The following is a 13310-nucleotide window of genomic DNA, read 5'->3' as shown; positions in this document are numbered from 1 at the left end:
ACAGTGAATTTGGTATGGGGTAGTTTCCACCACCCCACTCCAACATGTTTTTTGGGGGTGGGGTGAAAGTTTAACTTGTTGAATGTTTTAGAGAGCTTTTTGATTTAAAGTTATGCAGCGGTATATGTCTAAATAGGCCCATCAGATTCTCTCCTTTAAGGAGGCGTACCTTGCTTCATTGCACTTAACTTTATTGTGCTTTGCAGATACTGCATTTTTCACAAATTGAAGGTTTGTAGGAACCCTACACTGTCAGATGATGGTTAGCATTTTTTAGCAATAAAGTATTTTAAAATTAAGGTATATACATTGTTTTTCTTAGGCATAATGATATTGCATGCTTAATAGACTACAGTGGAGTGTAAACATAACTTTTATATATTTACAGTAGAGTGTAAACATAACTTTTATATGCATAACATTTATAGACTACAGTGGAGTGTAGACATAACTTTTATATGTGTTTATATGCACACAAAACATTTGTGTGTCTCACTTTATTGTGATATTTGCTTTATTTCTGTGGGCTGGAACCAAACCCTCAATATCTCCAAGGTCTGCCTGTATTATTTTGTCCAAAGCTGTCTCCCTTCCTCATCTAAATCAGTGAGCTGGGACATGATAACTGATTTTGACAGAAGCCAACTGAGATTGTTTGGCTTCAGGGTGAGGAAGTTACCTGTCCTTTGTGATAGTGAACTGCCCTTCCTAGTCAAACCAGGTCTATTGCAAATGCATGTTATTGTTCACAGAAAGGACTCTCGACTGTGTGCGTGCATGTGTGTGTTTGTGTGTGTGTGTGTGTGTGTGTGTGTGTGAGAGAGAGAGAGAGAGAGAGAGAGAGAGAGAGAGGTGGGGGGAGCGGAGAGAATGTTATTCCATTGGAAAAACAACTCAAAGAGATGCTGTGAGGAGAATCATCATTATAAGTAGTGCTGAACTTCTGAGGGCAGAAGCAGTGTCGTCTTCACCTTCTCTACCACAACTGTCCTAATCTCTTAGGTAAAAATGACTACTTCCACTTTTGTGTCCCCTCAGCATGTGCTGGGCATACTTTTAAATACTAATTTGTATTTGTTTATATGTATGTCTTGTCCTACCAAGGTGGTAACCCCTTAAAAGTAGGGACTTAATGTCTAGGGAGTTCCCTGGTGGTCCAGTGGTTAGGACTTGGCACTTTCACTGCTGTGGGCCTGGGTTCAATCCCTGGTCAGGGAACTAAGATCCCCCAAGCTGTGCAGTGTGCCCCCCCGACCCCCGCAAATCTAGTTCTAGGACTTGTGTAGCATGTAGTAGGTCCTCAGTACGTTAAATGAACAAATATATGAAAGAATTAAACTAAAGGAATTTAAGATTCTCACTTCTGGATGCAGTCTAGAAGAACCTTTAAAAATGTCTTGTGGCAGTGAATCTTTATAATCTCTAGATCTGTTTTCCTCTTATTTTTCTTAAAGAAAAAATTCAGCATAAGTTAAAGCGTCTTGATTAGTGATAATTGAAATCACATGGAACTGAGTAGTTTGGAACCTTTCCATCTCTTAAATTTTATGGGCTTATATCATGTAGTAAGTCTGTGAAGAATGGATTAGAGGGTATGAGTGGGTCCTGTGAGGCTGTCATTGGTCCATTGATCTAAAGCATAAGAGCTTCCTATTAATTTAGGTTGAAGACTGAGAGTCAGAGAGAAGCCTTAAAATGTGCTAGTTGATTGATTTAAAGTAGCTGAATCAATATTATTAGTATATAGTCAAGATTTATAATTATTTAGGAAATGGACTTTATCCCTACTGTCATTCTCTAAAATGCTTTTTAAAAATTCAGATTTGTATTAAAAAGTAGAAGATTACTTTAAGAAGCCAGGCAGCTTGAATGTTTAAATAAAATCTCATTTTCCACAGACAAGACAGACTCCTTCCTGTTTCTGCCTACTGGTTAGTCATGGTGGGATTTGTTTGGCTTTATGAATGCCATTAAATTTTAATGTACAGATCAGATGTCTCATTGTAGGTAAAAGGAAAGGGCGTAGTGTCTGTTTTGGCCCTATCATTTTACCACACAAGGGAACCATTAGTGGAGAATCAAATTGATTCCTGTAAAGCTTTTCCATTTCATCTTTTTTTTTTTTTCTTGTTTCCTTTCTCCATGATGGTTATTCCTTCCATTTATTTTTTGCTTTTTCCAAATTTGAAACACTTATGCAGTAACTGTATCCTTTCAAATAGGTGTAGTGTGATAGTTGCATTCTGTGGTGCTTATGTTTGTTTGCTATAATTTCATCAAGGTTCATGTTACCTGGAAATAAAATTAAGTTTGTGACCTTTTAAAGTTAATGATTTCTATGGCCAGATGGTTTCATGATCTCCTGTACTTGGTGAAAATCCATTCATTCATTCAATAAATGTTTACTGAGCATTTATTATGTATCAGGGATTGTACTCTGTGAATATAGGATATATAGGGTCCTTGACCTTGCTGAACTTACACTCTTGTGGGAGATAGAGAAAACAAAACTGGGAGGGTTTATGTCTCATGGGAGCACATAAGAAAGGTACTTATAGATTTAGGATGGTTTCATGAAGGAACAGTCATTTAAAAATGGCACCTAAAAGAATAAGTAGGGGTTAGTCAAGCAAAAGAGGGGAGAGAGAGAGAGAGAGAGAGGGAGGGAGGGAGGGAGAGAGAGGGAGAGGGAGAGGGGGAGAGGTGTTTCAGCTAGAGGGAATGGCTGTAAAAAAATACCTTGAAGCAGGAGGCCAGTGCTCTTCAACTAGTGGTCTTCAATAAGTGGCTGACATCCCTAAAAGACTTTCGAAACACTTGAATATTTTTGAATACCTTGAATATTTTAAAGTTTTCATTTAAATATTTTTAAATCATAAGTTTAGTTGCAAAGCATGTGTTTTCTGCCATGTTGTGTGTTATATACACATCTTAAATATGTTTCTCTGTAAATTTAGCTCATTTAATTTGTGGAAAACATCTGCCACAGTCATTGGCAAAACCGGTTCTCATTGTCTAACTAGTCAGCCGAATCAGATTTACTTTTTTTTAACTTTGTGTTTTAAAAAAGTTCTTGCTTTAGTCAGTCAATTATCTTTTAAAGATTTAAATAATAAGAAGAAATGTGTTTATATGTTGATGCACATATTTACCATTTTGTGCTCTTCATTTGTTTCTGTAAATCCAAACTTCTATCTGGTATAATTTTCTTTCTTCATGAAGGACTTCCTTTAACCTTTCTTATAGTTCAGATCTGCTGGGTGATGAATTCTTTTAACCTTTACATAGCTGAAAAAGTCTTTATTTTGCCTTAATTTTTGAAATATTTTCTTTGGGTCTACTCAAAGTTCTTTCAGTACTTTGCTCTACTGTTCTCTGGGTTGCATTGTTTCCAGTGAGAAGTCTGTTGTTACTCTTATCTTTGTTCCTCTGTAATATAAAGTGTCTCATTTTTCTCTGGCTGCTTTTAATATTTTCTCTTCATTATTGGTTTTAAGCAACTTCATTATGATGTACCTTGTTGTAATTCCCTTGATATTTTTTGTGCTTGGGTTTTACTGAGCTTTTTGGACTTGGGGCTTTATAGTTTTCATTAAATTTGTAAAAATTGTGGCCATTATTTCTTCAAATATTCTTTTCTGTCCCCTTTTCTGTCCTTTGGGGACTTCAATTGCACACATATTAGGCTGCTTGGAGTTGTGCCACAGCTCACTGATGCTCTGTTCATTTTCTTTTAAGTTTTGTTTTCTCCCATTTTAGATAATTTTCATTGCTAGCACTTCAGTTTCAATGATCTTCTTCATGCAATATCTTATCTGCTAGTAATCTATCCAGTGTATTTTTGTATCTCTAGTTGTTCTATTTCAGTATTTTTTATATCTTTCATTTATCTACTCAGTCTTTCCTTTAGCTTTTGAACATATAGAATACAGTTATAGTAACTATTTTAATGTTCTTGTCTACTAATTCTGTCATCTGTGTCATTTCTGGGTTGGTTTTGAATGATTGTTTTTTCCTCTTTGTTATGGGTGGTATTTTCATGCCTTTTTGTATGCCTGGTAAATTTCAATTGGATGCCAGTGTCATATTACTCTTGTAACAAACACAGTACAAATGTTTTATCTTACAATTCTGGAGGTCTGAAGCCCAGAATGAGTTAGCAGAGTTGTGTTCCTTCTGGAGATTCTAGGAATGGATCCATTTCTTTGCCTTTTCCAGCCACTAGAAGCTGTCTGAATTCCTTGGCTTATAGCCCGCATCACTCCAACCTCTGCTTCTGTTACATCTCTTTCTGGTTCTGTTGTCAAATTATAGTGAGGGAATACCTTCAATGTGCTGATAAAATAGTTGTCAACCAGAATTCTGTACTACTGAAGTAGTCTTTGAAGGATGAGGACAAAGTAGGCATTTTCAAACAAACCAAAATGGATATATTTTGTCACCAGCAGACTCTTACTAGAGGAAATGCTAAAGAATGTCCTTCAGACAATAGTCAGATGATTCCAGGTATAAGGCCTGAGATACAAGAGGGAATGATTAGCCAACATATTGGACAGTTTGTTGGTAAATATAAACAAACTTTGACTTATATAATAATGTAATGCCTAACAAGATTTAAAAGTTGAAAATAAAAGATACAGCATTTTGTACCTGAAAACAATAACATAAACATGAAACAAAACTTGAAAACAATAGCATAAAGGTCAGGAAAGGGATGATTGGGAATTAAGTATGTTAAGATCATTCTGTTGTTTGGGGAGGAAGTAAAATTATTGACTCATTTTATTTTATTTATTTATTTTAAAAATTAATTAATTTATTTTTGGCTGCGTTGGGTCTTCGTTGCTGTGCATGGGTTTTCTCTAGTTGCGGCGAGAGGACGCTACTCTTCGTTGCGGTGTGTAGGCTTCTCATTGTGGTGGCTTCTCTTGTTGTGGAGCACAGGCTCTAGGCGCATGGCATTCAGTAGTTGTGGCACGTGAACTCTAGATTGTAGGCTCAGTAGTCATGGCACACGGGCTTAGTTGCTCCACGGCATGTGGGATCTTCCCAGACCAGGGCTCAAACCCGTGTCCCCTGCATTAACAGGCGGATTCTTAATCACTGTGCCACCAGCGAAGTCCTCATTGACTCATTTTAGATTGTTACCATGCCAAGTATGCATGCTAAACTATTTAATGAACCACAAAAGTAATAAAAAATAAAGTATATGACCTATAAAATAGTAAAGGGAATAAGAAAAATATAGAAAAAGACTCTCAATCCGCCCCCCCAAATATATCAATAATAATAAATTTAAATGAGCTAAGTTATTAAGTTAAAAGTTGCTAACCTGGATTAAAACTGTGTACTTATATGTATATATGTAGTTATAAAGACACATCTAAAATATAAGGATACTGAGAGTTAGAAAGTTATATACCAGTCAAATAAAATAGTCAAAGAAAGCTGGTTTACAATATTAATATCAGCAACAAACATTATTGGAGATATAGAGAGGTGTCACATAATGATAAATAGGTTCAGATTACAAGAAAGATATAATAATTGTAAATTTATATGTACCTAATAAGTTAGCCTCAATATATATAAAACAAAAACAGAGCTGCAAGGGGATATGGACAAATCTGTTGTTATGGTGCGAGATTTTATCATTCAGTAATTGATAGATAAAACAGACCAAAAAAATCAGCATGGATATAGAAGATTTGAACAGCACAATTAACAAGCTTGAGCTAATAGAATATGTGAAATATTTCACCTAAAAATTAGAGCAAACTCATTCTTTTCAAGCACACAGAAAATTATACCCTTTAAAATGACTAATTGTATATTATATAAATTTCACCTCAAACTATATTGAAATCAATTTTGGTCTATCATATTGGTAAAGATACATAAGTCTGATTATACATTGAGTTGTTGAATCTGTGAGGAAACAGGTACTGTCATCCACTGTGGTGGGAGTGTAAATTGATAACTTCTGTGGATGGCGATATGACAACGTTTGTCAAAATTATTAATGTCCATGCCTATGACTCAGCAGTTCCATTTCTAGATAGTATCCTACAGACATATACATTTAAAAATGATATTTATTGGGAATTCCCTGGTGGCCAAGTGGTTAGGACTTGGGGCTTTCCCTGCCGGGGCCCGGGTTCAATCCCTGGTTGGGAAACTAAGATCCCACAAGCTATGTAGCACGGCCAAAAAAAAAAAAAGACGTTTATTCAAGGTGATTCATTGCAGCAGGCTAATAAATTAGGGACTAGTTATGTAGCTGTATAAAACAATGAGGAGGCTCTTTGGGTACTTCTACTAGAACACCTCCAAGTTAAATTAAGTGAAAAAATCAGAATGCAGAGAGTATGCATAGTATGATCCTATTTGTGTAAAAAAAGTGGAAGCCTATGTTTTTGTTTCTTTGGGCATAAAGTGTCTTTATTTTGAAGAATACAGAGGAAACACATAACATGGGTTGCAAGTAGATGGAATTTGAATGCCTAGGAGATAGTGGAGGGAAGAAAAATTTTCACTGTATGCCTTAGGGTTTTATATATGTGTATATGTTTTTGTCATATGTATGGGTATATATATATATATATATATATATATATATATAAAATGTAATTTCAAATTAAATTTTAATTTAAAAATTTAAAAGGAACAGAAAATAACCAGTCATCTAAGACTGATCAAAAGCCACGTCAAAAAAAATCAAAAAAAAATCAAAAAAAAAAAAAAAAAAAAGCCACGTCAGTGAGGTCTTGCTCTTTGCTGATATTTATTATGTGCTGCCTTATGGCTCTGAAGTTTGTGAATTACCAAAGTATGCTTCTTGAGAGTTAGAATAGTGTTTTTTGCATCTTTATATACATACCTATAGTGTCCATAGCCCAATGCTTTTTATATAGTTGAAATTGATATGTTGGTTTAATTCTGTTTTTTAACAGTGCAAGACTGTGTTATACTTGTTGAGTTTTTATATTATTTCATTTGATATAACTCGCTGTGAAGTGGGCTTTTGTTTGCATGGGACATTTTCTGTGTTTCCAAATAAGAATGTGTAATTTTGGCTAAATATTTTAACTTAAAGTAATTTGTTGCACGTAAGTTACTCAGTGATAACATAATGAATTTACTGAATATGGGGAAATGATCTGTTATGTCCTTTTCAACTCTGTATAGAAGAATGATTGAATGAATGAATACATTTTAGTAGTACAAGAGGGTCAAGGAGAATACTTGCTTTATGCATTTCGGGTTCCTTTTTTAAATGACCTGTCCCGCCCCCCCCCCCCCCAAAAAAAGACACCTTTGGCTGATCAGGTCATCTGTGTTATTAAACTATATTATATTAAACTATTACTAACTGATTCAGTTATTAATGCCAGTGACATTTTAATTAACAGCATAATTTTATAGGGTTGTTTTCAAACTGTCCAGTTTGTCAAACAAATCCATTTGGCTAGATGAAAGAAAAATTTATGCATTACCTCATACTTTTGCTTTGTGTTTCCTCCTATTTCTTTGGTTTGTCTGATTATTACATTTCACTTAACACAGTGCTTTGGTATTTTATTTCCAGATGTTGAATCTGAAACTGTTGTCAGGGATATCAGTTCTTTGTGTAAGTGTCTTTTAATGGCAGTGTATATAGGGTGAACAGGAAGGAAACAAAGGAGTTACAGAGATATAGCAACCTAAAGTAAAAGGTCCAAAACTTTTTCTCATTATTTTTTGTTGCCAGGAAATAATGAAGAACCAGGGCTTAGTGCAGTGAATGAAAGAATGTGCTGCCCTTAATTGTAAATTTTAAAAGCTGGAAACTTAGGTTCTATTATAAATTGGTCTTGGCTATTTTCCATATAGGAAAAAAATGCGAATTTATGTCCATTTACATTCTTTGCATTTGCATGTGATATTCTTCTGCTTGGTTCTGCCAGTGAGTTAACTCCATGTTCCTCCCCACAGGGTGGAGAATGCTTGCACCAAGCTTGTCCAGGCAGCCCAGATGCTTCAGTCAGACCCTTACTCAGTGCCTGCTCGAGATTATCTAATTGATGGATCAAGGGGCATCCTCTCCGGCACATCAGACCTGCTCCTCACCTTCGACGAGGCTGAGGTAGGCAACCTGAGGCCCATGCAGACCTCTTCCAGACAAAAAGCCCAGCCTTAAAGATAATAATGGAGGATTGAGGATTGTTTAGGATGACAAAATGTTGACTAGCTATACATCTGAATTATTGTGTTTTCTACTTATCGTTTACTCAATTGACTGAATACTCTGAAATATATTTTCAGGTTCGTAAAATTATTAGAGTTTGCAAAGGAATTTTGGAATATCTTACAGTGGCAGAGGTGGTGGAAACTATGGAAGATTTGGTCACTTACACAAAGAATCTTGGACCAGGTTAGTCATATTCTACTTTTATAACAGAATTTTTTATGGATTGTCCATGTTTGATCAAGAGGAAAGGGGCACTCCTCCCTACTTTTTTTGTGGAAGATAGGTAATGATGCATTGAACTTTTAGTTGTCTCTACTCTGTTGATGGAGCTGACTCTGCTTCTACTGAAGAGATATCATTGTCTCTGAAAGCTGAATCTGCTTTCTACAGATCCTGGCCCTGTCTAATGAACTAAACTAGACATTGCAAATGTTGCTGGAGAATGTAGGAAATACTTTTCTATTACTGCAGTGCTTAAGGTCACCCTGAATCCTGACCTCTTCATTCCACATTATACAGCACTCCTTCACTGTCTGCCAGCTGGCCTGTAGCTCTCTGTGACCTCTTAGCTTGCTAATTAGCCTGCCTACTATTATGGATTCATGCCCTTGCCCAAGGCTGCATAATATAATCAGACCTAGAAGGAGAGAAGAACTTCTGTGGCTAAATCTCTGATTGTGTAGTCATCTGAGAATTCAGTATTCAAAATACATGAACAGATACCAGCTTTTGGTGTTATAGACATACAACATGAACTTGAGGCTCCTTAAAGTATGAATGAGACCAATGACAAGACATATCAGATGTTTAATTTGTTAGTATTAAGAATCACATATTATCTTATAAAATTCTTTTGTCTTACATAAAATGTATTTTCTTGAGGTTTCAGTGCAGTCATCCTGTAAACTTATGGCAGTTAAGAATTTCTCTGAGCTGTCATTGAAAATCGCTGGGAAATGGCTTTAGAGCAGTACCCTTTAAACTTTCTCCTAGCACTGTGAAGAAATTTTATTTCTTCAAATGAAATCTTATGCAGATGAACTGGGAGATTGGGATTGACATATATATACTACTATGTATAAAATAGATAACTAATGAGAACCTACTGTATAGCACAGGGAACTCGGTGCTCTCTGGTGACCTAAATGGGAAGAAAATCCAAAAAAGAGGGGATATATGTATATGTATGGCTGATTCACTTTGCTGTACAGCAGAAACTGACACAGCAGTGTAAAGCAACTCTACTCCAATTAAAAAATAAAATAAAATAGACAAGCAACAAGGATATATTGTATAGCAGGGAATTACAGCCATTACCTTGTAATAACTTTTAATGGAGTATAATCTGTAAAATACTGAATCACTATGCTGTATACCTGAAACTAATATTGTAAATCAGCTATACTTCAATAAAAAAATCTAATGAAATAATGAAAAAAAAAAATCTTTGCAGAATCCCAACATATAAAAGACAGAAATGGAGCTACTCTGGATGAAGCAGAGGCAGCCCCACCCTTTCCATCTCCCTTTGGGTGCCCCTTGACAATCTGTGAACCTGCGTAAGAAATTCTAAGAGCAGTTTGAAAACCAAAGTGTTAGAGAATCACATAGTACCCTTGAATAATAACCAAAGTAAACAAAACGTGCTAGCATGCTAACTCCAAAACACCAGATGCTTTCAAATGCTGTCATCACCATAATTATTATTATTATTATTATTATTATTTAAATTTATTGTATTTATTTATTTTTGGCTGCATTGCTGTGCGTGGGCTTTCTCTAGTTGCGGCGAGCGGGGCTACTCTTCGTTGCGGTGGGCGGGCTTCTCACTGCAGTGGTTTCTCTTGTTGCGGAGCACGGGCTCTAGGCGCGCGGGCTTCAGTAGTTGTGGCACATGAGCTCCAGAGCGCAGGCTCAGTAGTTGTGGCACACGGGTTTAGTTGCTCCATGGCATGTGGGATCTTCCCAGACCAGGGATCGAGCCCATGTCCCCTGCATTGGCAGGCAGATTCTTAACCACTGCGCCACCAGGGAAGCCCCCATAATTATTTTTATTTGTTTCTAATTATAAAAGTGATACATCCTTATTTTGGATAAATTGGAAAGTACAGAAAAATTTAAAGGTGAAAACAAAACACATTATTGTAATTCTTAAGATTTTTTTCAGCCGCTAGATTCTTAGCCCAGGCACACCTTGCTTCACTTTCTTGGGCTTCACACATACTGCGTTCTTACAAATTGAAGGTTTGTGGCAACCCTGTCTCAAGCGAGTCTATTGGTGCCATTTTTCCAACAGCATTTGTTCACTTCATGTCTCTGTGTCACATTTTGGTAATTCTCACAATATTTCAAATTTTTTTCATTATTATTATATTGTTATGGTGATCTGTGATCACTGATCTTTGATGTTACTACTGAAAAGATTATGATTCATTGAAGGCTTAGATGATAGTTGGCATTTTTTAGCAATAAAGTATTTTTAAATTAAGGTATGTACATTGTTTTTTTAGACATAGTGCTATTGCACACTTAATAGACTACAGTATAGTGTAGATATAACTTTTATATGCACTGGGAAACCAAAACATGCCTGTGACTCGTTTTATTATGATATTCACTTTATTGCAGTGGTCTGGAACTGAATCCGCAGTATCTTTGAGGTGTGCCTGTACTAGGCTCACATGAGATTCTTATACACATAGGCTCAGTGGCTGGGTACATGGCATGAAAGCTGGTATGGTAGCCAGGCAAAGTATTTTTTCCCCCCACTTGTGAATTTTTTTTCAAATATATATTTACTAATTTCAACATTTAAAAAATATTTGTGAATGTATTTATGTCAAATGTGTGAAAATTATGTCACATTTAGGATTTATATTTAATAAATTGCTTTTAATGAGAAGAAGAAAGTTGCATTAATTTAGAACTGTCCTGAAAAATTCTATGTCATAAATGTTAGAGTTCGGTGATAGTATCTGTTGTTTAATGGCTTTTATGTTTGGACTTTCACAGTAATTCATAATGGATTTAGGCTCAGAAAGCCAGACTCTGGATTGTTCCACTGCTCACTCTGCACAATTTATTCCCTGTGCCCCAGGAATGACTAAGATGGCCAAGATGATTGATGAGAGGCAGCAGGAACTGACTCATCAGGAGCACCGAGTGATGTTGGTGAACTCAATGAACACCGTGAAGGAGTTGCTGCCAGTTCTCATTTCAGGTATTTTCTGTCTGTACTTTATTTTACAGGAAAAAACATGTTAACATGTTCTAAACTCTGATGTTTATTTTCTTTTGCTGTTTAGTTGCATGTCTTTCAGCCTGAGTAAAAATGCAGCTGATTAGCTAAGAACCAGTATTTATCTTCTCTAATGCTCTCCTTCTCTGGCTCTTTGTTTGAAACTGCTCTCCTGTTGCCTCGTACTGTTCTCTTGAAGTTCTAACAGGCCCTTTTCTCCTCTAGAAACTCTAGTTTTGGATGTATGGATTTTGACACCTTTATTTGTACTCAGAAAAAACATTTAGGAGCTGGAATGGATATTATAGAGCACTGTATAGTAAGGAAGTGAACCCACAGCCCTTTCCTAGAAGATATTTAACTCTTCTCTACGTTGAAGAGCAGGTGGTGTACACCAGCTAGGACCACGCTCCCATTGGGCAGAGCCCAGAAATGCAAACATGGTGGCTGATCTCTCAACTAGCAAAAGGGAGTTGCACTTATTGAGTGTCTAGTATGTACCAGACATCTCATGGTTTATGTAAATTATCTTAGTCAAGTTGTGGGTTAGTTGGTTTAAGTCTCGGAAGGCAGCTTTATTTTCAGAATTTTATAATGCATGTCACTGTAATCCGCCAGCTACTGCCTTCCTGCTTTGTAATTTCAAGTAGTAGCTAAAATAGGAGATGTGAGTGTACGAGTTCAGAAAGCCCTTACATGAACTAGAAAACAAAAATTTGTAAATAGCGCCTTATAATCTTCTCAAAAATATGTTTTTGAGACCAACTGGTCCATATGGCAGAAAGGTTGTTGGGAAGAATCTTTCTTTCTAATCTGGGTAACTCAATAAAGTGTTGATTAATCTTTGTTTTTATAATTTTAGTTAGTTTATAAGAAGATATTCTCTTCTCTAATGTTTCGTTATTATTTTCTTCTTCTTCACTTTTAGGGGTTAGATAGTCCCTGCTATATGTTAAGAGAAATCATGGAAGATAAACTCAACACTTTGGGATCTTCCACTAGGATTGGGTCAAGCAGCATACTTTGGTTACAGTTTTACTGACTGTTTTTATCTCGTCCCATTAGGTTTGTGTTTGATGGGGCCAGTGTTAGGGCTGGGATGATAGTTGATTTAGAAGGATAGTGGATATTCTGTGACTGTGAATCTTCAGTATATGTATGTTAAATTAGTTTTCTGATCATGATGTGGCAATGTTTTGTACCTTGAGCTTTCTTAACAGTGAAGGTTGCTGATACTGGAACTTTAATGGCAGACCTGCAGTGTTTGTTTTCATATTCTTTTTAAGACCTTAGAAGCCCAAAACATGTTCACAGTGTGGAACATCTTGTGTGAATATTGTAATACAGCAAGATTAAATTCCAAGCTTAGTTTCTGATCTTTTGTTTATTTTTACAGCTATGAAGATTTTTGTAACAACTAAAAACTCAAAAAACCAAGGAATTGAAGAAGCTTTGAAAAATCGTAATTTTACTGTAGAAAAGATGAGCGCTGAAATTAATGAGATCATTCGTGTATTACAACTCACTTCTTGGGACGAAGATGCCTGGGCCAGCAAGGTAAGTGTTATTGGGGGAGAAATAAGCAAAATCCCCAATTTTCCCTTCCTGGGGATGTGACTGTCTCACATTTTTTTCTTATAATTGTGTGTAGCATAAGACTACTTAGATATTATGAAAGTAATTTCTTCTTTATTTTTGTAAAATAAAGGGTTATGGGTTACTTCCTGCTTTTGCACTTTTCCTTTGCTCTGAGGTAGAACAAACAAGTAGGTATGCGGGGTGAATGTTGGTTGAAAGCTGAGATGTATAGCTTTTCCTTCAAGCTGGAGTCTCATGGATTGG

At 36.0% G+C, this 13310-nt stretch overlaps 1 protein-coding gene across 4 annotated transcripts in view; it reads left to right on the top strand.

The window, feature by feature from the left end:
* VCL (vinculin) overlaps window positions 1–13310 on the top strand; it is a 97406-nt gene that overhangs the window by 44100 nt on the left and 39996 nt on the right. For all 4 annotated transcript variants that reach the window (XM_036828857.1, XM_036828859.1, XM_036828860.1 and 1 more), the window contains exons 3-6: window positions 7975–8125; window positions 8305–8413; window positions 11328–11450; window positions 12865–13025. In XM_036828857.1, the coding sequence (XP_036684752.1) occupies window positions 7975–8125; window positions 8305–8413; window positions 11328–11450; window positions 12865–13025 (544 nt within the window). The remainder of the gene's footprint in view (window positions 1–7974; window positions 8126–8304; window positions 8414–11327; window positions 11451–12864; window positions 13026–13310) is intronic.

The sequence above is a fragment of the Balaenoptera musculus genome, chromosome 16 (genome assembly GCF_009873245.2).
Source record: "Balaenoptera musculus isolate JJ_BM4_2016_0621 chromosome 16, mBalMus1.pri.v3, whole genome shotgun sequence".
Taxonomy (NCBI): Eukaryota; Metazoa; Chordata; class Mammalia; order Artiodactyla; family Balaenopteridae; genus Balaenoptera; species Balaenoptera musculus.
This window is presented reverse-complemented; position numbering and strand designations above follow the sequence as displayed.